The sequence below is a fragment of the Siphateles boraxobius genome, unplaced genomic scaffold, assembly GCF_051911475.1.
Source record: "Siphateles boraxobius isolate OS27281-9 unplaced genomic scaffold, OSU_SipBor_1 19, whole genome shotgun sequence".
NCBI classification, from domain to species: domain Eukaryota; kingdom Metazoa; phylum Chordata; class Actinopteri; order Cypriniformes; family Leuciscidae; genus Siphateles; species Siphateles boraxobius.
In genome coordinates, this window is record NW_027508799.1 from 30,680,550 (window position 1) to 30,708,034 (window position 27,485).

Sequence of the window (27,485 nt, forward strand, 5' to 3'; positions counted from 1 at the left end):
GGTTTAGCAACAAAGGATTAAGCCCCTTTTTATGTGATATAATGATTAAGGATCCAGCAGAAGACCTCAGAGCGCTGAGCAACGTCGGATGTGATCTGTCTCACCGTACACCCAGTGTTATTTTCAAGCACCCTTGACATTTACAGAAACGTTGCGTGCGTCTTTGCGTTTTCCCAACATTTCGATGGATTATGGGCTCTCGGGTACATGAGCGACGGGGTCGAGACGGGAAGGGCAGAGGCCATTATACGCTGTTTAAAGTCTAATCGCTGCAGGGCCGCTTGGCCTCTCACACACGTCCAGCCTCATTGGCTCCATGCTGTAATAATCCGTATTCACATGCTCGCTAAGATCTCAGGGCCAGGGCTTCATGGCCCCTGACTGCTCTAGCCTTCTTAGAAGAGATCATGTCAGATTCTCTCTCTCTCTCTTACCACCCAGATACCGTGTACAAATCCACCCCAGCACCCTTAAGAACGTTACATCAAGGCTGCCAAGATCGGCTTGCCTGGGAGAGTTAAGTCCGCTGTGTTATTACACCCATTATGGCGACTAAATCATACCACCCAGTGAACTTGGCATTTTCTGTTTTAGCAAAAGCATCGTTCACTGCAAGATGGTTGCATTCACAGATTACAAATCTACAAAGGAAAAGAACATTTGGACTTTCCGATTGACATCTTAAAACAATCTTAAAACAGCAGAAAAAATGAAGTCTCTCGAACTTCCTTGAAATCCTCTTTTGATGATGCTAATCGCAGTTTTATACTGCATACCAATCGAGCTCAGGAAGGTGCCAATGTTTTTTCCCATCTCTCATTTTTGCTTTGTTCTGTCTAACTGAACCAAACAACAATCCATGCACCATAAGCTGTGAATCACTTGTGTGAAGATGATAAAGCATTTTTGGGCTGAATTGTGGTTGGGTTTCACGCTGAACCCACACAGGTTTGTTTTCTAAGGCATTCGACCCTGTAATGAGCCGGCCTGTTTGCTCCGCTCCAAGAAACCAGAGTGCTAACATGGGCAATTAGCAGCTTCACCCTGCCTTCAAATAGAGACTTTGTGGGCAGCTGATAGCCTTACAATCACCCCGTGTCAATTTAAACACCTTCGGACAAACACTCCTCACATACCTGCACTTATGCTCAAACCTTATAATTGGACTCCAACCGAAGATCCAGCTCCAGTAGTGACATTTTTTTTAAAGTGATATTGATCTACAACAGCAAGGGTAAGTGGCAAACCATTGCAGGTTTTGAAAGAGTCCAGGGACCGCACATAAACATGAAAGGCCCATTCTTACTCTGGGAAGCTCTAATCTGATTGGCTGACAAAATGCAACTTCCGGGATTAAGAGTACAAGTTTTACTGTGCTATGTCTGTGCAAAATTAACAACTACTAGGGGTGTGACGAAACTAAAATGTGGCGAGATTTCCCATAGAGTGAAAAGCTATCTCGCGATATCGCCATGACGGAGCGTGAGGGTGAAATAAGCATAACATATTCCACCGCTACACTGACATTCGCCTCAACTGTCGCTTTGCTGTTTTTATAAAAAAATAAAAACCATTATAAACTAATGTAAAAGTCTGCTCTGCTCATCCAGCACGAGAAGCCGTCAGTGCAGTAAGAATCACAGTTCACTGACCCACATCAAGATATTAGGTCTGGGAACTCACCATGGCATGCCTCAATCCGAGGGGCGGGATAAACGGTTGTCTTTCAAATTCTCTCTGCACGCAATAGGACAGCGCTACAATCAAACAGAGCAACGAACGGTTGTGGCTGAGTGAGTCCCATGCGTTTTCACACAAGCAGTCATGGCCTAATGGTAACAGAGTTGGACAGGTGACCCAAAGTTTGCTGGTTCGATTCCAGTACCGGCAGGAATATGACTGAGGTGTCCTTGAGCAAGGCACCTAACCCCCAATCGCGCCCCGGGCGCCAATCAAGGCTGGCCGCTGCTCCGGGTGTGTGTATCCACATTTGCAGTGTGTGTGTTTACTACTCACTACTCTGCTCCTAATGTGTGTGCACTTACTTGGATGAGTTAAATGCAGAGGTCAAATTCCAAGTATGGGTTACCATACTTGGCCATCACCTTTCACTTTCACTTTCACTTTCACTTTCACTTTCAGAGCTAGTTGATATATTAATCTTTTGCCGTATCCGGTCGGCAAAACGTCTCTGGTTACTGATGTAACCTATGTTCTCTGAATAGGGAACGAGACGCTGCGTAGCTTAGACGCAGTGGGAACGCCCTCCGGGTGTGCCGATTGTCTGAAGCCCTTATAGAATCACGCCAATGCATTGGCTGATGGCGCGGGCGCCGCCATGACGCTCCTGCGTCATCATTTTATATTAGCGCGCGCGCCATCTGCTCCTCAGATTTCTCTGCCGAAAAAGGAAGCTTGTCGGCACCGCAAGGAGCTTGGCAGCGAACGCAGCGTCTCGTTCCCTATTCAGAGAACATAGGTTACATCAGTAACCAGAGACGTTCTCTTTCATAGGTTCACTCAACGCTGCGTAGCTTAGACGCAGTGGGAACAAAATACCAAACTCGCCAAGCTAAGCGCTGCCGCAACTAGTACAAGACCAGGTAGCTCACACGACTGGTTCAGGCAGACAAAACCTGGGAACCTGGAGTCGTGTCAAGATCCAAACTGTAGAATAAAAAGTGTGCGGAGAGGACCATCCTGCCGCCACACAAATGTCCTCCAGGAGGGCACCTCAAAAAGGTATTGAGAGGAAGCCACGCCCCTGGTGGAATGTGCTCTGATGCTAAGAGGTGAAGGTAGACCCCGCACCTCAAAAGCCAGTGAAATATCTTCTGTAACCCAGTGGGAAATTCTCTGCTTTGATGCGGCAAGCCCACGGCGGCCAGCACCAAAACATACCAAGAGCTGGTTGGATTTTCTCCAACCACCAGAGCGATCCACATATAACTTCAATGCCCGGACCGGGCAGAGCAAGTTAAGCTTTCTGTCCTCCTCAGAGACAAAAGGAGGAGGATGGAAAGAGTGAAGGCTAACAACCTGAGACCGGAAAGCTGTGGACAAAACTTTGGGCACATAACCTGGTTTCGGTCTCAAAGTCACTCTGACCAAGCCAGGAGCGAAATCAATACATGACTCGCTAACAGAAAGAGCTTGCAAATCCCCCACCCGCTTCAAAGAGGCCAAGGCTAACAAAAGAGTAATCTTGAGTCTCAAAATCCGCTCTGGAGCTGACTCTAAGCCCTAAGGCCTCCGTTAAGCCCTCCAGGACGACCGACAGGTCCCAGGAGGGGATTCCAGGGGAGCGTACTGGCTTCAGGCGCCTAACCCCACGCATAAAAGCTGAGACTAACCTCAACTTGCCCAGGGGGATCTCATCCGATTCTCTATGAGCAGCAATAGCGGCAACATACACTCTCAAACTTCTCCTGCAGGAATTCCAGCACTGAACGACTGGGCAGTTGACTGGGTCTATAGCGTGTGCCGAACACCACGATTCAAAAACCCCCCACTTAGAAGAATACAAGTTTCTTGTGGAGGGGGCTCTCGCATTCGCAATGGTCTCCTGGACATCAGCGGGAAGACCAAAGTTTAAAGCTAACGGCCCCTGATGGGCCACACGCATAACTTCCAAATTTTGGGGCGAGGATGCCATATCCTGCCCTGAAGCTGGGACAGCAGATCCTCCCTGACCGGAATCTCCCAAGGGGGGAGTTCCAGGAGAGGAACCAGCTCTGAGAACCACGGCTGGGACGGCCAGAAAGGGGCTACAAGTAGGAGACGAGCTCCGCTCTCCCTTACTCTGGACAGAACTGCCTGTATCGCCTGTATCAATTTGACAGGCGGGAATGCATAAAGCCTCCGCATCGGCCATGGGTGGGCGAATGCATCTATCCCCAGTGGCGCTGGGGGGCTCAGTGAGAACCAAAGTGGGCATTGGGATGACTCCTTTGATGCAAAAAGGTCCACTTCTGCCTTTACGAACACTTCCCAGATCAGGGCTACTGTTCGGCGGCTCAACATCCATTCCCCCGACTCGAGTTTCTGCCTCGACAGAAAATCTGCTGCGAGGTTCAGGACCCCCGGAACATGGACTGCCCTCAGTTACCCCTTTTCCACCAAAAAAGAACTGGTTCGGAACTGGTGCTGGTTCAAAGTTAGTTCGGAGTTGGTTCAACTTGCGAACCTTCTCAGAACCGGTTTGTTTTCCCACTGACTAGAGCGCCCAGCGAACGACGTCGTTACGTCACTGTGTACGTCGCCATACAGAAACGCTAGCAAGTACATTATTTTGGGATTATCTCTAACTTGTGTACCATGAAGGCTTTAAAAACAATTGAAATAAGTAAGTCTTTTAATCTTTTCCTTTGATATGTAATCATTTCTGATCAGTTATGTACCTCTGTCTTGTGTCTTTTTTTCTTTCCGTTTATTTGTTCTATATTTTGACTGTTTTCTTCTTTGCTTACATAATGTTTTCAATAAAAAAATAAAATTTAAAAAAAGCTAGAAACGCTTGCGCCAACTTCAAGCATAATAATTACAATGGTGGACTACATCGTGTTTCTGCAAATGTTTCTCCTGGCTTTGCGGTCATAAAATATGTTTAGGACACATCTAAACCCGCCTCCAGCCCCGCCGTAAGCATGACACGGTGGTAAAAGAACGGTTCTCTGGTTCTAGTCCAGCAAAGAGTTGGTGCCGCTTTGGAACCAGTTTTCCTGGCCGAGAACCGGTTCTTTGGCTGTCGAAACACAAAGAACCGGTTCGCGAGTAGGCACCGGCTCCGAACCGGCTCTCAAAATGCTTTGGTGGAAAAGGGGTAAGTGACAGGAATTTGTCTTGAGACCATAGGAGAAGGCGGCGCGCATGCTTGTCCAGGGTGCGCGACCGTGAACCCCCCTGTCGGTTTACATGAGACACCACCGCCATATTGTCTGTTCTGACAATGACATGATGCCCTTTGAGAAAGGGGAGAAAATGAAGGAGGGCCAGGGAAACAGCTCTCAGCTCGAAAACCGCACCCCATCCGGTTAGAGAGGCATCCGTCGTAATCATTTGGCGACGGAAAACCGCACCCATGCTGACCCCTTTCTGAAGGAAAAGAGGGTCCCGCCAAATTGAAAGCGCGCGGAAGCAACTGCGCGACACCTTCAACAGTCGAAAAGCCGATCCTGTGGACCGGGCACCTGAGAGTTTCATCCACCACAGAAACGGTCTTATGTGGAGCAACCCTAAGGGGAGCACGGGGGATGCTGCGGCCATGAGACCCAGCAGCCTGCGGCCAGAAACATGATGGCCGAGTGTGAAGCGGGCCAAACATGTCAGAAGACTGGAAATCCGGGCAGGAGCCAAACGGGCCTGCATCAGAACGGAATCCAGGCGCACCCCTAAGAAGACTGTGCATAGAGCTGGGGCAAGAACACTCTTCTCTGTGTTCAACCTCAGGCCGAGAGACTGAATTTGACGAAGGACAATGTCCCTGTGGTGAGTCACTAATTCCCTGGAGTTGGCCAAGAGGAGCCAATCGTCCAGGTAATTGAGTATACGGATGCCCTGGAGCCGCAACGGGGCCAGAGCAGCATCCATACACTTTGTAAACGTTCTCGGTGCTAGAGCGAGGCCAAAGGGGAGGACCCTGTACTGGTATGCTTTTTCTCCAAAGGCGAACCTGAGGAACCTCCTGTGTCGCCGTACGACCCGAATATGAAAATATGCATCCTTCAGGTCTACTGTCACGAACCAGTCCCCTGCCCGAATCTGAAAGATGATAGCTTTTAGCGTCAACATCTTGAATTTCCCTTTGTAAAGAGAGAAATTCAGCCGGCGCAGGTCTAGTATCGGTCGCAGACCTCCGCCCTTTTTTGGGACCAAGAAGTAGCGGCTGAAGAAGCCTTGCTCGACTTCCTTCGGAGGAACCTCTTCTATAGCTCCCTTGAGGAGAAGGGATGAAATCTCCCGCTGTAGAACAGAAGCCTCTTAGGCGCTGTTGACTACAGTAGGACAGACCCCGTTGAAGCAAGGGGGCGGGCGACAGAACTGAAGTGTGTAGCCGAGCCGAACCGTGCGGCAGATCCAGGGCGATACCCCTGGCAGACGCCTCTATTCTGGAAAGAAGTGAGATGGAGGATGTGGAGTGATGCAATGCGGCGGACATACCTGAGTTCGCTGTCCCCCGTGGTGTGGCGCGGTCCAGCGTGAAGGAAAGCACTTGACGTCCTGACACGTAGTGGGAGGCACCACTGCCTGTTTGACCAAGGCCAAAGGGTCTGCCTGTTCCTGAGAGAAAACTAAAGTGTCTCCGATTCGAGCGGCTGGTATCAAACGCGTCGGGTGCGAGGGGAGAAAGCTGAATGCGTCTCCTTCCTCCTGCGCCAGATGGCTTGAACAAAGTTGAGGGGTAACTGCACTTCGAAACACGCTGGGTGGCGAACGTGACAGGTTTAGAGAAGGAGAGCAAGTGAGAGGTGGGCAGAAACGCTTGCGCGGTCTGTCCCAACCTCGTAGATCGAGGGAGGCTCTCCTTTTTCTGACCTGCGGGTCAGGAACGATTCGAGGAGGCTGGGGTGAAGGGTTTGTTAGACCGCTTCAGCTCCAGACGCTTATGGGGCCGCTGGCGGGGGAACGGGCGACCGCGGGCTCCCCAGACCGGGGATGAGCCGAGTCACTTCTCCTAGTGGCAAAATCCGGCCTATGAGAAGGACGTTCTCTGGGCCCGGGATTGGGAGGAGTTGGAGGATTCCCTAGCTCTCCTGGGCATAAATTGTCTGAGGGCAGCTGACTGGGATTTTGCGGTCCCGAAATTCTTCAACCACAGTGTTGACCGCCTCCCCAATACAGACCAGATTGAGACACTGGGGCATCTAAGAGGAAAACCTTCTCTTTATCACGGATTTCCGTGAGATTGAGCCATAGGTGGCGCTCTGCAGCAATCGCCCCCGCCATAGAACGCCCTATAGCGCGCGCAGTGTGCTTGGTGGCCCTTAAGGCCAGATCCGTGGCCTTGCAAAGCTCTTTGACAGCTTCTGGTGTGATCCCCGTTCCCTCATCCATTTCTTTTAAAACATCCGCCTGGTAGGCTTGGAGGATGGCCAAAGTGTGTAGGGCCATGCCTGCCTGACCAGCTGCCATGTAGGACTTTCCGATAAGGGCGGAAGTAGTCCTGCACGGTTTAGAGGGAAGGAGGGGCCGAGATTTCCACGACGGAGCAGACGACGGGGAAAGATGTGTAGCTAGTGTGTCCTCGACCGCTGGAATAGAGGAATAGCCCTGCTCCACAAAACCAACCAGGTTGGTGAAGTCAGCGGCTGCCGCGTTCGTTAGGCGCGCGGAGAAAGGCTGCTTCCAGGATCTGGTGATCTCGTGATGCAGATCGGTGAAAAAGGGCAGCTTTCTCCGCTCAGGCCTAGAATTAGGGCCACTTAAAAATCTTTCGTCGAGTTTAGATGATTGTGAATCGCGGGGCTCATCGGGCAAGTTGATGGAAAGCTTTTCAGTAGCGCGCGAAAGCACGTCGATAAGCTCCGTGTGCTCTCGGGCTGGGGCATAAATAATCATGAGAAAACTCGACTGGCCTAACACCGCGTGCGTGCTCGGGAGAGGGAGGGAGAGAAAGGGCCTGGCCCGTCTGCTCGTACTCTATATCCTCAAGCTCTACATCTGAGCCCCAGGTTGCGGATTCCAACGAGGCCTCGGCAGCGCGACGGGGGGGAACGAATGACTCCTCCTCAAAAACCGCGAGCCGAGAGCGGAGGGTTTTGAGAAGGAGGTTGTCACAGAATTTACATTTAGACGAGCCTAAAACAGCCTCGGGGGCATGCGAAAAACCCAAACACTTGACACACTTACTGTGCGGGTCGTCGTTCGCAATAAAGCGAACGCACGGCGGCGGGCAACGACGAAACTCCATGGCACTTCACCGCAAGGAGAACAGAGTTCCACTAATCGCAGTCGCTGAAGTGCAGATGAAGAAGCAGATGAAGAAGCTGGTGATAATCTGAATATACAGGCTCAGAAAAACCGAAATCGAAAGGGCTAAGATGGCCGCTTCGTGAAGGCAGAGAAATTTGAGGAGCAGATGGCTCGCGTGCTAATATAATATGATGACGCAGGAGCGTCATGGTGGCGCCCACGCCATCAGCCAATGAATTGGCGTGATTCTATAAGGGCTTCAGACAATCGGCACACCCGGAGGGCGTTCCCACTGCGTCTAAGCTACGCAGCGTTGAGTGAACCTATGAAAGAAAACTCCGAACACATCTTCCTTTTTTAAGAATGACTTAAGTGCCGTTCTTTGTTCTTTTCTCAAAGAAAAGCTTAACTCCAAGTCCTCCAAAGTCACTGCCAAAGCCGATTCAAAAGACAGTTGCAGCGGTCATCTTCTTTGTTTTCAAGTAGAAAACAAAATATTGCATATTGTTTTCTTTCAAGGCATTTGATAATTCATACACATTAAGTAGACCTAAAATGGCATGCATTAGAAGAGTATTAGTTAAATGTTAAAACAAATTTTTAAACAATTTTCAGTCATGAATTTTGTCATTGAGGATTTCTGAAAAAAATCTTGTCTCATCTCGTTTTCGTGAACCCAATCTCGTGTCTTGTCTCGTGAGATAAGTATCTCGTCACACCCCTGACAACTACTATACCATTATTTAAATTTAAACCATTATTTAACTTTTCTGCACAGTCTGTTATTGTAGTATCATTTATTTCAGATAAACCCAACCTAAAAAGGCAGTGTTGTTCACAATTCAGAGTTTACCTTTTATATTCCAGTTCAATTCCTACATCTGAATTGAGGAATCAAACAAGAACCTGAATTCAGTTATAAGGAAGTAAAATTATAATAAATAGAATTTTAAAGAAATGTAATTGTAATTTTTAACTGTAATGGCGGCTTTACAAGGTCTAGTTTGAAAACTTTGAAGAATGACAAACAGAATGATAGATAGATAGATAGATAGATAGATAGATAGATAGATAGATAGATAGATAGATAGATAGATAGATAAAGCGATAGATGTTTTCTTCCTGTCTAAGAGGGCGAATCTAATTGTGTGGACCATAACTTTGCAAAACTGAGCAAGAGCTTGTTTTTCATAGTAAGACGCAAGGTAAAAGCCATAAAGGTGGCGACAGCTCTTTTCAAGTCCTAAAATACGGACAAGTGGCTTAATGCCTTTGAGCGAACATCTGAGAAGGGCCTCTTGATCAAGATCAACCCCTCTATCATCATCCACCTCTCAAGCGGGCGCTCCAAAATGTCCAGCACTCCCAAACAACTGCAGAAAGAAAGTTAAACATTTGCTCAAAGGGAGACGACTGATGTCTGCCTTGCGGTCGCACTTTCCCGAGCTGAGAACGTGAGCTGGTGGAAGTAAGAGTGAACGAGAGAAGGAAACCACATCAAATGAAAGAACACTGGGATATCACCACATCTCATATCCAGCAGTACAGGGGCATTTAAACTGTGCTAAATGGAGAGGAAACATGGGGATGGGATGGTGTGCTGGAGATCTCATTATCGCCTCAACCCATCGCTCTAAATCCTCATCTCATTCCACAAAACAAGCCAGAATGTAAGTACCACACTGCGTACATCACAGTTACGTTCATAAAACTTGGCGCCAACACAGCTTGAATCCACCTCTATGCATTATCAAAGAACCCCATTGACAGTCCATTTAGATTTTAATTGAGCGATGACCTCATAATGGAATTTTCTCACTGCTGGTTACATTCAGTGAGTTTTATCTGAATAATGACCTCACTGTGGTCTTCATTTGCCTTGGTGGTTCACAATAGCTTTAACATCATGATTAATGAGCTAAAAGTGGTGTAAGCTGTAAATTAATTAACATTTCAAAAAGTTTATCCAAATAAGGATACATTCCCTAATTTGCACTTGCTTATATTTAAATATTGTGCGTGAAGATGCGACATTCAAGGTCCGTCAATAAAACCCGACACCATTGTTTTTGTGCATCTTGTAACCAAATGCAAAGCGGCAATTTGATTATTTGAAAGAGCAAATGTTATTCAACAGCCATTATTCATTGAAAATCTTCCCTACACTGCAACTGTTGAATCTCAATTGCTCTTTCGCATATGCAAACTACCTCAAAATTCAAATTACATATTCAAATTTCAGTCTTTTCTTCTACCATATCAAATGACTTGAAATATAGGTTATTTTACTATGCTTTTTCATCTATTTTTGAGCCTGAAAGTCCCTGGTCACTATACGCTTTCATTAAGTGGAAAAAGAGCAGTGTGAACATTCTTCTAAACATCTCATAAAGGTTTGAAACAACATGAGAGTAAGTGAATGATACCAAATTTGCATTTTTGGGAGAAATATTCCTTTAGAGTCAACTTTGAAGAAAAAAAGGCAGAAACACAACATATACAAATACAACTGACTAAAGATTTGACTAAAAGTCCTTTGCAAACCATAGGGAAAAACGAGCTTTGAAAGAGTGGTAATTCTGCCTTTTTTTAGATGTTGAGGATGGAGAACCAGCCCAAAGGGTCGATGTCTCCACACTGCTGACTTTAAACTGTGCGGTAGGAAGTTCAGCCCGAGGAAATAAATAAATAAAAAGTCTCTGACCTCTGCGTCTGCTATTTTGTGTTTTTCCTTCGAAATTTTAATGAGTGGTCCAGTTGGTTGTCTGCTGCCAGCCGGCGGGGCCCCTTCAGAAGCACGAGTCTACTTTCTCCGGCTCCGACCGCATTACGTTCATCGCCAAAACAGATCGAAGACCACCCCTCTCTCTCCTCAATCCATATCAGAGCCTTATTTTCACTCAAATACAAGACCTTTTTTGTAAATGCGTGGTTAGTGAGAGGCCGGTGGAGATACACAACGCTCTCTGTCTCATATGAGCTGACCTTCTGGTTTTAACAGCCAAATTTGGATGCAGTGGGGCCCTGCTCTCCTTCTCTTTCACATTACGGGGCAAAATTATCTCTTTGAGAATCGGTACAGAGCATTAATTTAAACGCATTACACCTAGATAAAGACTCCCATCATTTCTCAGCCTTCTCCTTATCTTCTTTTACTGCCAGAATCCATCGGTAGCATAACTCAAGCATCCACGCACATCCGTGTCTCTGAAAATATATGGCTGACAATCAAATCACCACGCCAATCTGGAAAACACAGAGTGTCCTTGAAAATCCCATTCTGACTCATTTTTCCACAACCATGATCATTATTCTGAACTCGCTTGATATTAAATCTAAAACAATAGCCCTGTGAGGACAATATACAATAGAGGATGTTTAAAAGAGGCAGAAAAATAATGTCACAGCCTGTGAAGGAAAAAATAAATATTTTTGAAGCCACTTTTTGTCTATTCAATGTTTCAACAATAATGTAATGACTCTGAAATACTTTCACTGGCGACTTTTCTCAGTAAAATGGACATGAAATTTATGGCAAGTCATGTAATTAATTACAAATATTTTTGGTAACACTTTACTTTATTTGAAAATCAATTTTTCATCAATTCATTGACACGTTTTCATCGACACGTCTCATCAATATGCATTAAATATCAGGAACTATCTAAGAACAATACTTTTACAGCATTTTTAATCAAAATGGTTATATCAACTGTACATTTCTAGTTATTTTTTGGTAATTTTTACTTCTAAATATTAAAAAAATATTTAATTTCACTTTTTCATTTTTATTTCTCAAACATTTTAAGTTATAAATCAATATTCAATTATAAAAAAGAACATGAATTGACAATGAACACTGATATACTAATGTTAATCTTAATAAATTTCATTGTTGTCAATGCACAAACTAATGTTAAACTTTAAAGTGCTACCAAACTTTAAACAATTGAAGCCCTAATCACAACTAAAAATATGCTATCTTTACAGCATTCCTCTTGGATGTATGCCTATATCTCTTAAGTGAACTGTGAGCATCAAGTTTAATGATATATTCCAACTCTATAAGGCAGAAGTCAATGTCTTATCTTTAGGGCCCAAACCCATCTGAATGGAGCCACATCAATTAGAAAGTGAGAGGGCCTCTTTTCTGTAACTCCTCCTCTAAGCTCAGACTTCTAGCAGGGATCCTTGAAGAACCACCTTCATTGAATCCTGATTTAGTTATGGTATGGAGACCTTCAACCTCTTATATTCCTCAAGAAAACCTCTTATCCCTATCTAGAGTCAGGAAGTGCTCAAAACACTAAAGTGCCACAGGCACTGATAAGCAAAAGAGCTGCAAAAAATCCTGTAAGAGATAGTGAGAAAAGACAAGAGAGAGTTCTGCGAATGATGTGGGAGAACAGAGGGAGAGTGAGAGGGTCCTTGGATTCTGCTGAAGTGTTCTATTGGAGAGATGAGTCTGTAGAATCTCAGTGGATGACGAGGAAAAGCTTGAAATAAAGAAGCCTCCCAAGAGCACACGGTCCCCCCATGGACCTAGATCATTAGGAAAAAATCATTCCTGTATACTTGGAACAAGGATTTTCAAACTGGGATCAGGGGAGCAACAGGGTATCGAAGGAAACATTAAAAGAAAATGGTTTAAAAAATAATCATTAGAAAAAAACAGCATTGCAGAAAAAAAAGGATGAAGAATGTAAACTGCATACAATGAAATATTACATTCCGTTTCACGTGTTATCTATAAAAAAAATGGTATGAAGCATTCAATGCATATTATTGTGGAAGAAAATATTCATTATTCCATTCTGAAAAATAAAATAAAATACAAAAGATAAGATGATAGATAATATGACAGATAAGATATATATGATAACTCATCATATTTGGGGGACATGACATGCTGTGATATATGAAAACTCTCATCATATTTGGGGGTCCCCTGACCTAGATCACAAAACTCCTTCTAACAGTGATTTTGTTGAACCTAAATTATTATATTTTAACAAGAAACATTTGTTCTGTACTTTTAAGATATCTACATGTGAATGGCTTGTTATGATTGGCTAACCTCTTTGCAAGTAAACAGAGTAACAATGTCCGTGGCAGGTTGTAATAGGACACAGCTGGTAATGACAATAAATCTACATACTCTTTTCAAAAGAGCAAAGAAAAAAAATCATATTTATCAAAATATATATATCCCTTTAAAACAAGCAACATTGAAAGGTTCTAACAAATCAGCAGTAATACAGCAACAAATCGCAGTATCAAGCCATAAGAAGTGAAGACAGGAGTAAAGGTCTTACTTCATTTCCAGCACCTCCTCCAGGTGCTTTCTGCGCTCTGCCCTCAGCGTGGTCAGGTGAGCCTCCTTCTCCGCCAAGGACTGCTGGGTGGACGACAGCTTGGCCTTCATGGACTCCAACTCTTGCTTCACCTTTTCCATGGCAGCCAACAGCTCCTCCATCTGTCCATGCAAACAAATAAGCATGTTTGTGCTGATGAACAATAACACAACAACAAACAAACAGAAGGATGAAAACATAATCCCACAGAAACGTCAGATAAGACAGAACGCAAACAAATATGTTGAGTGAACACACAGCAGGCCAAGTTCGAAGCACACAGGGACACAAATGGATTTGTGCTCAGAATATTTGATGGACAAAATGAGTGTCCAAAAAGAGATTAAAACCATGGGGAAAACAATGAAAAAACACAAACAGTTAAGAGATTCATATGATAGATTCAAAGACAGAGGGTGAGATAAAATAAGAAAAAATGATAAACAAAAGACCTTCATGGTGAAGTTTGTCATACATCACATCTCTAGGGTTATTTTACTCCATTTCGGTTTTGAAAAGGTGGATGTTCTCTGTTTCTGACTGTGATTTTTCTTTCCTCCTCTCCCTCCATTTCCACACGATGTTTATAACTCGGAGTAACAGGAGCGAGTGAATGAGGAGGATAAATCAAACGGCATGGCAGGTTTATGTATTCCATGGAAGGCAAGGTTTAGCGACTTGGCTCAAAGCGGTTCTCACAGCCTCCTCGACCGCTAGCGGTTCACCCCGGGACTCTCTGAAATCTCTGTTCTCGCAGGAAACTGCATAGGCCTTGGGCGGTGATCTGTGCAGTCTCCTTCGTCTGTTCTCTATGTTTATCCATCCTTCCCTGCTCTGTGTTTCATTAGCTTTTGTTCCATCCATACTATAGATACTTCTGCATAGAATCAAATCCAAAAATAGTTTACTAAAAATCCTTTTCGAGCTGCACAAATGAAGTAAAATGTAATATGCAATAAAAAATTTAATAAAAGTAGTTGATATGACTCATGCACTATAATTCAAGTCCTATGAAGTCATCACAATAGATTTGTGCAAAATAAATAAATAATCAATTTAAGTCATTATTTACTGATAATTCCTCCCTCCAGCGGCCTGTTAACCGTTGTGACCAATACAGTGAAGCCAGCGAGTTGAACTCAAGAACCAGATCAGTCTGATTCACGAACAAATCAGTTTTGTCAACAGGATTAACTAATTCACTATAAAGATCTGACACAAAAGAGTGATTCAGTTCTTCCCACAGTGAGTTCCACTTTTGAACCGGGTGAGTCTGATTCATTAATGAATAATTTAGATCAGTTTTGTCAACAAGGTTAACTAAAACTAAAGAACCAGATCAGCCTGATTCATGAACAAATCATTCAGACCGGTTTTGTCAACAAGATCAATCAATTCATTGTAAAGAACTGACTCAAAAGAGTGATTCATTCACAAACTGGACATCACTACTTGAGTCAAGAAAGATGTCAGAAGGGCCACAGCAGATTTTCTGTGAATAATTATGAATGCATAAATAAATAAATGAATGAGGCATTTATATATCAGTGGGTCTCTCTCAAACCACCACCAGTGTGCAGCATCCACTTGGATGATGCAACTGCAGCCACAGTGCAACAGCGCCAGTGCGCTCACCACACACCAGCAATAGGTGGCGACTGAGATGAGAGCGAGTGATAGAGCCAATTCAGTGGATATAGGGATTATTATATAAGGTCATGATTGACAAATGCCAATGGAGGGAATCTGGCCAGGACACCGGGGTTACACCCCTACTCTTTTACAAGAAATGCCATTGGACTTTTAATGACCACAGAGAGTCAGGACCTTGGTTTTAACATCTTACCCGAAGCACGGTGCTTTTTACAGTATAGTGTCCCCATCACTATACTGGGGCATTATGTCCAACACAGACCACAGGGCGAGCACCCCCTGCTGGCCTCACTACCACCTCTTCTAGAAGCAACAAGGTTTTCCCAGGAGCTCTTCCATCCAGGTACTGACCAGGCTCAACCCTGCTTAGCTTCAGTGGGCAACCAGTCTTGGGCTAGAGGGTGGTTTGGCTGTGGAATTACTTCAATTCAAGTCGTATACATTCTTAATAGGGATGTCCCGATCCGATCCACAGCATCGGTATTGTGCCGCTACTGGCCCAGAACGCTAGATCGGAGATCGGAGGGGATAAAAAATATGATCCGATACCTATCCAGCAATGCTTGAATATAGCATTTCCCTTGCGGCGACATCCAATTAAGCGGCGCATATTGGGCGGTTTTGCAATCTATTTTGCAAGCAAAAAATGGGTTTGGGCGGGTGGATAAAAATTGGGCTGGTTTCGCATCAGTTCGGCGGGTTTTTGTAGCCGAAACACCGGCACTCCAGACCCTTCTTTCGGCGACCCTCTATTCAGCAGGCAGTCTGTCTCACTCACTCACGCACACACACACACACACACACACACACACACACACACACACACACACACACACACACACACACACACACACACACACACACACACACACACACACACACACAAACAAACAAACAAACAAACAGAACAGCAGAACACTCCATCCCACTACCTTCGGTGTACTATAAACACGGTTTTGCAATCTGTCTCCTCCGTTTATAAACCGTATGCTACACAGGATTTTGACGCATATCCAAGCAAGGGTTTGTGCAGAGTGTGGAGCGCGCACTGCATGGCACGGAGCACGGGCGCGAACACTTCCGTTTTCCTTTCAACAGTGAAAACAACTTAACGCCCCGTCACGTGATGTGAATTTAGCCCGTGAGGGAAAACATTGGCTTGACGCTCAATGAAATACACGCGAAAATCATGCCGAAGAGGAGCTGTGTCGTTTTTTGTACCGCCAATAAACAAACAATTTATGAATTTAGGTTCTACATCCTTCCTAATAAACACACAGAACCGGAAAGGAGGACAAAATGGCTACAAGCAAAAAATAGTAGTTTAATACTTCTGTGATGTTCTGTAATACCTCTATAGTACTTCTATAGTATGTCCCAAAATATTATAGTATTCCTATAGGATTACTAAAATATTTTGTCCTAAAATACTACAAGATTCCTATAGTTGTTTTTCATAAGGGATGTCTCATTCACAGCGTTATCAGCTCAAGCCTCGCTTGATTGGCCAATCACTACGGTCTACACTCAATACAGACTGCAATCTGTGCGTTAGGGATCACTGTCAGCACAGTCCCTCGGCAACTTCGTACTACTGATCACCGTTTTACAAAAGGATTAATAGTTTGGAGTGAATCATACGTACAATTGGTAAGTGACAAGGTTTTATGGAGTTATAGTATGCAACATATACGAAAGTTGATTGAGTTATAGCCTAATGCTATCACTACAGCTACCGCGATGTCTTACCTGGAGATTCAACCAGATAACAAATATGTCTGGAAACGACACCTTCGGCCATTTGGTTGGGTCATTGATCCAGTTTTGAATTAAATAAGGGCAATCATAATATATTGCAGTTCATTTTGCAATGTACCGTTCCCGGTCGGCAGGCGTCAATGACATGAAATACGACATTTTGTCATTCAAATACACAAGACGTTTGCAGTGTTTTCCCCCATGCCGACCACGCCCCCAACTATGACTAGTTGCCGACTGTATCAGGGCCGTGCACAGGGGGGTGGCCCGGTGGCTAGAGCCACTGCCCTCATCGACTGAGGTGCCCCTCTTCCCCACCCCCACCGCTCCGCTCAAAGCATTCCGCTGATTACGCTAATCTGCTCCAGGTTTTCCCGCTTGTTCCGCAGCATCACTCACAGTATATTTGTGTGCGCGGTGCTCTCTTGAAACTGATGACCCTTTCGCATTGGCAGTTTAGTTCGGAACGGGGCACTGTTCGCATGAAAAATCGCTAATGTGAACGCTGTCATGTGGACCCAGGTGCTCACTGGGGTATCGAACCCGATGCTACCTGGAGGAGGTGGTCTGAGTTCGGTAAATTCCGAACCGTGCTGCGGTTCGCGTGTATGTGAAAGCAACACGGACTCGGGAGCGCACTTGTTCAGGAAGTAAAGTATCCTGCGCATGCGTTTTAGCCGATTATGATGTATTTAGTTAAATTAAACACACGTAAGGGATGAAGATTTACCTTGGATACGAGCAAGAGTGAGCCTGCAGTCTATTCGCGCATAGTGCGTGCAATCAGGGCAACAAATTAATGGAAATCCACTGTCTCCTCAAAAGAGTCAATTTGAAAGCAGCGGAAAGACAGCTTATGTGACACACACACATACAGTAAACCTGTGTTGTTTACTCAGTTATGCATAATAGCACCAAATTAATAAAAAAACACAATATATTGACCCACGTCTATCATGCGCCGTGCACGTTTGCAATGACGTAAGACGCACGCAAACGCACACCAGAGTTCGATAGAATCAAGTTGAATGTGAAACTCGGCCTCGACCGCAGCAAACGAGCCCAGTGTAAAAGCACCCTGAGAGTGAACAGGACATTTCACGAAAGCTGTCGCATTAACAGGTAGGCTATGCAAGACAGTGGTTGAATCTTTTTTTTTTTGTATTTATGTCAGTAATGTTTTGCTCTTGGTCTTCTACTAGTGCTAACAACTTGTACAACATATCCACGTTTTTAGAATTAGCTGCTTGTCTAATCAAATTATTGTACTCTTAATCAGATCTAATACAAATAACTACATTTTCTGTTGTTGGCACACTTTGTAGACAAAGTGGTATGAATAACACCCCTGGTTAGAGTATATTCTCCTGATAAAGTTTAAAATGTATTTGAGCGTGTGCTATCCTCTCTTTTAATTGTATATTTTGAAATAACTGGATAATTTGTGTTAATTAGCAACCACCCCCTTAGTGCCCCTTTTTTGGTTTAGGCCACTGCCCCTCAAAATGGACTGTATCTATACTCTATCATTTCTGGTCATACAGAAAATAACTTATTTATATATAACTTAAGTCAATATTTTTTATTTTTTTTGCGCAGCTTTTGGTGTGCATACAGTTCAAATTTAAATGTTGGTGTCCAACTTTGCGTTTTAAAAATACAACAACTGTTCATTTTTCGTTTTAAGGGTTAAAAAGGAAAAAGGAATGGACGCAAAAGTACACGGATCAATGGGTAATTTTAAAGCTTGTTAATGATTAACTGTAAACCTGTTGGTAGCTTTAAGTAGCCTACTGAAGTGTTGCCTAGCCTGCCTGCCTGTATTTTTTTTTTTTTGTAGTGTTTGAATAAAGGGTGGCTGTCTTTCATAATCAACTGTTGCTGTGGACTATATACTGGAGAATTATTTGTTTTCCATTTGAGTGAGATGTTTTTAGGTTGCTAATTGAGGAAAGTGCTTCCATATATTTTATTAGGCCTAGTATTAGTTCAAGAATAAAATAGAATAAAATAAAAATATCGGATTAATATCGGTATCGCAAATAGCCAAAGCTGTGGCATCGGTATCGGAAGTGAAAAAGTGGTATCGGGACATCCCTTATTCTTAAGACTTGAAAATAGCACAAGTCCACTTGGGTCACTTTTATCATAATGTTATGGAGCTTTTGCATCTTTTTTCACAGTCATTTTTGACAAAATGCAACGTTTTCCACAAAAGAAAGTAAATCATGAAGGTTTGGAATGACATGAGGGTGAGTAAATGGCGACAATATTTTCATTTTTTGGTGAACTATTCCTTCAATCAGGGCTGGACTGGGACAGAAAATCGGCCCTGGCATTTTGGCCCAGACTGGCCCACTACATATGATCATAAACACCACCCATCTTTGCACGCCCTTGAATATGTTCAACTCCTATTCATTAAAACCACTAATGGCATGTAATGAGTGAGTAGGAACGAGTGAGAGTTAACAGATGAAATAAGTACAAAATTGTAATTTATCAATACAATTGAACTATACTCCGCAGTGATGCATCAAAAAACAAGCTATAAGCTGCATTGACATAGCAATACCACTGTTTCCCACAGGATCTTTGGTAAAACTGTGGTGGGTGGACCTCTGTCCCTCTAGGATGGTTTGGGGCCATGCCCCCCCTAAGAAAATTGTGTGCATTTTAATGTTAAATTCATCAATCTGGTGCACTTTGAGAGTTCAAAATTAAAAGCTCCAACCCATTTTTAGTGTGCAAATTAAACAAAGAAAAGTTTTAGTAACAGTGTCTGTCTATATTACACTACTACATAATAATAGTTATAATATTAATCTCAAGACAGTAGCCTAATAGCCATATATTGTAAAACAAATGCACTGAAAAATAAAGAAAACTTTCATAATTAGTTTTGTACTAATTTATAAACGTGAAAGAGATAAGCACATGATCTTTTATTTTGACGGAAACTGCATCAAGCTTTTATTTTGGTGGAAAACATGGATACAAACGCGTCTCATTAAACTTCTAGTAAATTGCTGTAATCGTCAACAATGCAGATGTGGAAATAATGCGTAACTAGGTAATGGGTTCCTACACTCATAGCCAAAGTGTTTTAAAAAGTAGTTCTGCTTACCACAGACTCTACACTTTCTCATCTCTCTCCTGATCCTCCTCATCAGCCACTGGAGCTGATGAAGGTCCTGCTGCTGCAGAAAACACATATTTTGTCACATTTTACAGAGTCTGCTTGAAGGGCCTTGCGTTTCTTCTCCATCTCTCAGACTATTATGGACAGATACACACTTGACACTGCACGCTCACTCAAAGCACAAAGGGGGAGGTGTTTCAAGATGTGATTGGGCCAGCCCAGTGTCAATCAGGAAAACAACCAATGGGCCGCTGATCTACATGTTTCGTGGGCCGGTCGGTCATTGGAAAAAAATATGATTTTTTTTTGACCAATGCATTACATCGGCACTAACCCAGCGCCGTCAATTAAACAAAACAAAACGAATGGGCTGCTGATGTACGAGTTTTATGGGCCGTAAAAAATAAAAAAAATAAATATGAGATGTATCGGCCCAAAAAGCACGTCGGCCCACCGGGCATTTGCCCAGTATGCCAGATTACCAGTCCAGCCCTGCCTTCAATACATTGATTATTAAATCTTTTAATAGCACTGCCACTCAACACTGCCCAAAGCCATGAATACATTCTATCCTATGTTTTGTGAGCATTAGATTTGTTTTCCAGCAGAGTATTGAGGGCAATAAGCAGAAACACCACAAAAGCAAGATTACAGCAGTGAAAATATAATATCCTTTGGGAAAAAACACAATAGAAGTGTATGTGTGAGCATGTGCCCTCAGCAGTGCTGCCATCTGGTGGCTGGAGGTACTGCATGGTCTGCGAGAGCGCTCAATCCAGCTGTCATCATAAGTCATCTGCCAAATGTACTACACCCGAGCCAAGCCTACCAAAACCCGCTAGGCCAAATTTACTGCCGTCTGCTTTCCAGTCTCGCACTCCTATGCTCTCGTTCGTCGTCTCATACCACACCAAACTCACACAGGGTTGATACCGAACAGTAACAAATGGGTTGTGACTAAAACCCAAGGATGATGGTGCATTCCCTGGGAACGTGAAATCCACCGGCAAATTCCACCTGACAGGATCAGGTAAGTGAGGGCTCACCGGAATGGCTTATGTTAAAATGTAATGCATGTCAAATAAAAAAAAATAAAGAAGAGGAAATCATTATTCATGTGGAGACAGACCTGGCGAGCATTCCTTTTGCCTCAAACGCAGAGCACAGGTCACATCTTAGAAGGATAAAACTGGCGAGAGTTTGAGTGGACATAAAAGACAGTAATATTTTTCACAGATACAAAAAAAATTAAACCTAGCAAAATTCTGAGAGAAAAAAAGTGAGAGGGAATCGAGACTGCCTGCCTCAGGCCCCCCTGGTATGAGCAGAAAGAAATATTTAAACACTGGCAGCATCAGTTTCACTGCCAGCGGTAACCCTGTGGTGAGGGCGGGGCGACAGGTCTGTCTGTTAAAACAGATCAGCCAATGAGAGGTGAGGGGGGGGAAAGACGGAACCGTGAGAACTCTGCACAATTTTTATTCAACAGCACAGAAAAATCTCTACGAAATCTCAGCGGAGCGGAATCGCAGCGGAGCGGTTAACTAATCAGTCCATGATGTGCGAGAGGTGATATGGTGTCACCGTGCCCTGAGGGGAGATTTCTAAACTGACTCCATCCTCGGTGACCAAACATCATCTGGAACGAATGGATTCAAATTAATTTACAGTGTGCTTGGTCAGTTTTACTGTAAAAGTATTTAGTAAGCGCCGCCTGGAGCAAATTTCGCAAAGCCATTGAGTTAAGTCATTCATTAGTACATAATTAACAGATTTTAAAGGTCTGACTAAAGGCTTGGCAGACTGAGGGGAAAGCCAAAAATCGCACACACACAAATTTGTAAAGCCTACATAAGGTATCACATTATGATTCCTAGAACTATATACTGTAGTGTGGAATCAAGAACTGGTTCTTACTCAGAACCGGATCCCCTTTTTATGTGCAGACCTGTGACCTCCGTCTTCTATGGATGTTGATGGAACACATACTAAAACAATGTTTTCTGAACTGCTGTGCTTCTACTCAATCTACAGTTCCAATATATATATATATTTATACAGGGGTTAAAGTGGGCCGGAACGGTCCGGAACTGCGTTTCGGCCACTCAGATAAATTAATAAATAAATAGATTCATTAATCTCAACGAATCTCGCTGGTCCTGAGATCAACCTCCCTTCCTCCCCGCTGAACGCGAGTTATTATAAATGCGTGAAATGCACACACGGTGGTTGAGCGCAGTAAAGTTAGTTTTAGATTCGATATTTCGCCAGACATTGTTTTCCCTTGCCACTGTTCTATAGGGTCGGCAGTCTTACAAAGATATCAATAGCAGGATTAGTTTTAACATAACCATTATCGACATTAAATATTCGTTCAAAATCACCTACGTGCATTAATGCTGCATATTTATACATGAGAATGCGTACCTTGACGCGTTTCCACAACGCATGCCTAAGGGAACGTCTGCCAATTCCACTAACTGCGTTAAACGTAGCCAATAATTTGTATTATTTAAATATCTTTTCAAATTCCAAAGCGTGTAGAAGGTTACTATTGGCAATGCTGATCTGGTAGCCTTGAGTAAATTAATTTATCTAAGAAAATGATTCATAAAACTCATAAGTTGAGCCTATGTTTTCCTTCTTCACTGACACAGACGAAAATGAAAAGACTAACAGTCAAAGTTTAGCTTTAGGAGGGGAAGAAATACGGCAGGATAAGGAGACTGAGAGAAAAAGAAAGATTAAGATGAGAGAGCAGGTGTTGACAAATAATCTAATGCCCACTGTCATGGTTTTAAAGCTATTTATTATCCATTTTTTTGGCCTTCAAAAGTCTTAAATAGCACATATGTAGGTCAGAGAAATCAAAATTTTCTCGTGGTCCCCCGAACCCCCCTAACTACCTCACATTTAAATGCACATGGCTGTGGGGGGTGGGGGGTAATCTGGGTTTATGTGGCTACAGTGCCAGGGCTCAATTTTTGTCCCAGTGTTCAGCAATTGTAACACAGTATCGTCATCATATCAGTGTTGATGGACCAAAATAAAACCATTAAAATGTCAAGTAAATAAGTATTGTGATACTTGGTGCCACAGTGACACTCTTGTCCCAAAAAGTATTGCTATACCACGATACTCAATATGTTGTCCCACGGTGAGTAATTTTTCCCTGTTGCACCTACACAAAATTTGACGGTTCCCCCACCTACCAAATCCCACTTTAACCACTGTGTATATATATATATATATATATATATATATATATATATATAAATATATATAAAAGTTTTTTTATTGCTTTTGCAACTTTAAAGACATCTATAAAGACATATTTTCTAGTAGAGAGACACATTTATGCTGTGTGTGGAAAAGAAAAGAAAAATTATATAGACAACATGTACTGAAGTCATAAATTATAAAATATTTAATATGCATTTAATATCTGTAAAATATTTAAGTTTATATGTATATTCAACAATTTTTTTCTAACCAATATTACAATATAAGGGAAACTTTTTAAATTCAATCCCATTTTAGTTGCATAGTGCATCTCAAAATAAACAATGCATTTTTTTTAATCTGTTTTACTCTTTTACCCTTGCAGCCCTTAGGGGTTCATGGAGCGAAGATTGGGGGACAACATGGATAAGTAAATGTTTTAGACAAATTAAGGTGCTTTTTCAAAAGTACTAAACTAATTATTAATGGAATTATGGAACCAGAACCATTTAGTGGAATCTGAATTTCCTTTCATGTCCCATCACTAGAATTAAGACATGAAATATTAAAGCAGAGAAGAAATATTAAAACCAATGCAAACACTGCTTTTATCAAAGACTGTGTGTGTTTGTGTGTGTGTTTGTGTGTGTGTGTGTGTGTGTGTGTGTGTGTGTGTGTGTGTGTGTGTGTGTGTGTGTGTGTGTGTGTGTGTGTGTGTGCGCGCGCGCGCGCGCGTGTGTGTGTGTGTGTGTGTGTGAGAGAGAGAAAGAACAAGGTGGCATGCAGGGCTTGTTTTCTCAGGGGAGTACAAACTAACCTCAGATGTTAGTCAAGTCGTAAAAAAACACTGCAGTGAATTATGACACCTCGGGTGTGAAAAATTGAGCACTTCACTGGGTGATGATAACACCACTTCCTTTCTCACACTGGGAACCTGAACCAGTAAGGCAAGAGGAGTACAGATCAAAGCGTTCAAGATGCACGTCCTTTAACCAATCTTCACAGCCTGGCTTCAGCCTCTGCAAGTGTTTTTACGACTTGGAGTAATTGCTCACATCAGTTGTGACGTACCGTCTATGGAATTGATAACAGTGATTTTCTCCTCTTTTGTTTAATTTATGGGTGGCTGCTTAAAACCGGTGTCAGAAATAGGCCTTGGGGGAAGGAAGAGGATATGTCAGTGATCAAGGAAAAGAGTGATATAAAGAACAGGAAAAGAGGGGAAAAAGCAAAACTGAAGCAGGGTCAGAGGGGCTGGAACACATGCCTCATCAGATGAGGGAATGCACTTGGACATAAGCAAAGAATGAAGCAGAGTGCAGTATACTTGCCTCTTTGCACAACAAGAGAGCAGATCAAGAGAGAAAGAAACAGAAATAGGTAAATGCAATGCACCAAAAGAAAATATCAGCAAAAAAATCTGAAAGAATAAAATAGACAAAGAAAAGCATTGCCTGTTCAAAAAAAAAAAAAAAAAAAAAAAGAGGTGCTCTTGTCGCTGAAAAATGCGTTGAGGGGCAATTCAACCACGTACGAGGGAGAAAATTGGGAGATATTATGTTCAAAATGTCTGCAGAAAATAGCCAATGAAATCTGCATGGAAATGAAGTGACGGATGCAGATTTTAAATTTAAAAAGTACTGTGACTGTACCATGGCAATGTATACAGCATATATCACTGCTTTGGCCATGAGACCAACATTTTGGCCACCCATGGTAGTTAAGTTGGTATGAGCCACCGCAGTCATCAAAAATAAAGAATTGGGAGTGTTTTCGGTTAAATGTTACAGAAACTACAGTTACCATGGTAAATACACAATACTATAATGAACTGTTAATAAACCATATGGACACTAATCCTGATGAATAAAATGAGCATACCTGCATGCAAATCCTTCCCAGCTGACCACTTACATATTTTTTGGTACTTTTTTTGGTAATTTTGGTAACTAACAACGTATTGTAACTACAACCTTGCATGCTCTTAATTTTAACCACACAAATGAGTTCTGCTTAAATAGGCCCTAATTTATGTTAGAATAATGACAGTGAGATCAGCCTGACATCATCACATCTGACAGCATATACTGAATACAGATACGGACAATGCAAGATGCATTTCAGTGGAGCTCTTCATTTTTAACCATCCTCACCAAGTGGTGACCCATACAAAAAACCAAGAGGTATAAGATGGTATTACCATGGTACTTTAGCGTATATCATGGCACTGGCTGGTTAGCATATTTACATCCCATGGTATTTGTACTTCAAAGAATACAAAGGCATAAGTGTATTGTAGTGTCCAAAAAAAGGTACTGTATCACAATAGTCCATGTTCTAAAAACATGGCAATACCACAGTGCTACTTTTGTAAATGCAAGACTTCATATTGGTTTGTTATTGATGTGCACTTGAGGTGATGAGATCACGGTGGGCGTTAGATCAATGCCTTCTCTTCAGCCCGTGCTGAGCTCAGAAGCTTCTAATCACCTCCTGTGAGAGATATCCAGACTAACCCAGATGCTCGGTGCAGAAACATAACACTAATAAAAAGTGCTTAATGCAGCAGCATGCTGTTTTTCTCCTGCTCTCTCTCCTCTTCTCCTCATTCGTCTCTTCCTACTCTCTCCTCTTGCCAAACGAGCAACGGTGAGCATAAAGCCAATTTCAACAAGCTGGTCTTTGGATCTTGCTGTGTTTTGGGTGCTGAGCTTTGTGTCTGGATCTCAGCTGGTTGGGAATATTAGCAGAGGAGGGAGTTTTAGTTCCCTCTAAAGTTTTATCATAAAAATCCAGGCTGTTTCTGACGATGGCTCGAATACAAACTTGAGAAAGAGCAGTGGCAGCTGTAAGACCTATTTATTCTTTGACTAATTTCCATGTCTGTTTTTGGGCTGGATAGCTTGGAGAACTCACGGTCTGCCACTGCTCTGCCGTCACGCTGCCCCCTGCAGTATGGAGTGAGAACTGACTGTGAATCAGACTAGCTGCTAGAGATTTTGACAGAGTGCATTGACTGGTTCAGGCAGAGTGAGATAATGTGTCTAAATTTCCTATTTATGCCTCTTTTTTTTTTTTTTTGATAAACAATTCACCCAAAAATCATTCACTATGGTAAAATTGATTTTTGGTCTTTTTCACAAAGCTATCATATGACTTCAGAAGACTTGAAATAGAGCATATGAGACCACTTATATGATGCTTTTATGGTGTTTTTTTGGAGCTTGACAGTCCCAACCTCAGTCCCTTCTATTGTTTAGAAAAGAGCAGTTTGGAAATTCTGCTAAACGTCTCCTTTTGTGTTCCACAGAAGAAAGTTAGTCAAATGTATTTAAAACAACATTAGTAAATTATGACAAAACACTGATTTTTGGGTGAACTACGCCTTAACTACCAGTATAACAATTGACCGCATGTTTATAAAACAAGTATTTAAAGTTACATGCAATGGGAAATCTCAACTTCCCACTGCAGAAACAGAATTGCGTTGGACGCACTACATAAAAGTTAAATCAAAACATAACTTATCCTGATAGACAGACGCAAATGAGCATGACTTCCCAATATAATGGAAAGAAAGCAGGGGGAAAGCATAAGAGAGGCCTTCCACATAAAATAATGATCTGATAGAGCTCATCTTCAGGGAACAGTCAATAAATTGCACTCTGTCAGTGGTTAAGCTTCCTATTTGGAAAAGTTTGGGTTGGATCAGGACCAAAAGCCACATTTGTCGAACACCCCCCCATCTAAATGAGAAAAAAAGGTCACTGAGATGCAGCGAATCTGATGAAAAGCACAAAACTCAAATCATTCCTTGTAAAAGAAATAAAACATTAATCGAGCCATACCTTGAGCCACTTTAAGGCAGAGCGGCCGGAGCCATGCATTAGGTCATGAGAGCGCTTCACACAGGCAGTGAGTGATGGAGAAGAAATAGAAAAAAAGAGGAATAATAGAAAAAGTCAGAGGAAACAGAGACAGAACAGAGCAAAACAGAACAATAGTTTGAAACAAACCACGCAAGTTGAAAATTGGAAGCAGAGGAAGAGGGGCTAGAGAAAGAGAAAGAGGATGGTAACCATGGATCCAGCAAGACAGCAGCGAAACGTCTGAGCGAGAACAGGTTCGGAGCGGAAAAGAGATCCATACGGGATTGAGTCAGGCCGGTAGGGGGAAGGGGGAAGCTTGTGGTAAAAGAGGAAGGGTGGTTTCGAGACATCCCATCATCCCCGGTCAAAATGAGCAGAGAGATTGAGGCTTTCTTTGGTCCACTGCCTCCAGGGAAGGTTATGAAGTATGTCATTTCGCTGCTGAATCATGTCTGGAGACTGGACGCATGTTTTCATGTGGTCTTGGGCAAACGTTTTCACTGGCCCCGCATGAGCGGCTGGTCGCTTTCGTACATCCCGACCGTAAATCCTGAGCTGGGACAGAGTGACTGGTGT

The 27,485-nt window shown here is 43.0% G+C and overlaps 1 protein-coding gene across 6 annotated transcripts in view; it reads right to left on the reverse strand.

The window, feature by feature from the left end:
- The window catches only part of erc1b (ELKS/RAB6-interacting/CAST family member 1b), a 213,808-nt gene that overhangs the window by 91,303 nt on the left and 95,020 nt on the right, over window positions 1–27,485 (reverse strand). For all 6 annotated transcript variants that reach the window (XM_077235008.1, XM_077235007.1, XM_077235006.1 and 3 more), the window contains one exon: window positions 13,227–13,387. In XM_077235008.1, the coding sequence (XP_077091123.1) occupies window positions 13,227–13,387 (161 nt within the window). The remainder of the gene's footprint in view (window positions 1–13,226; window positions 13,388–27,485) is intronic.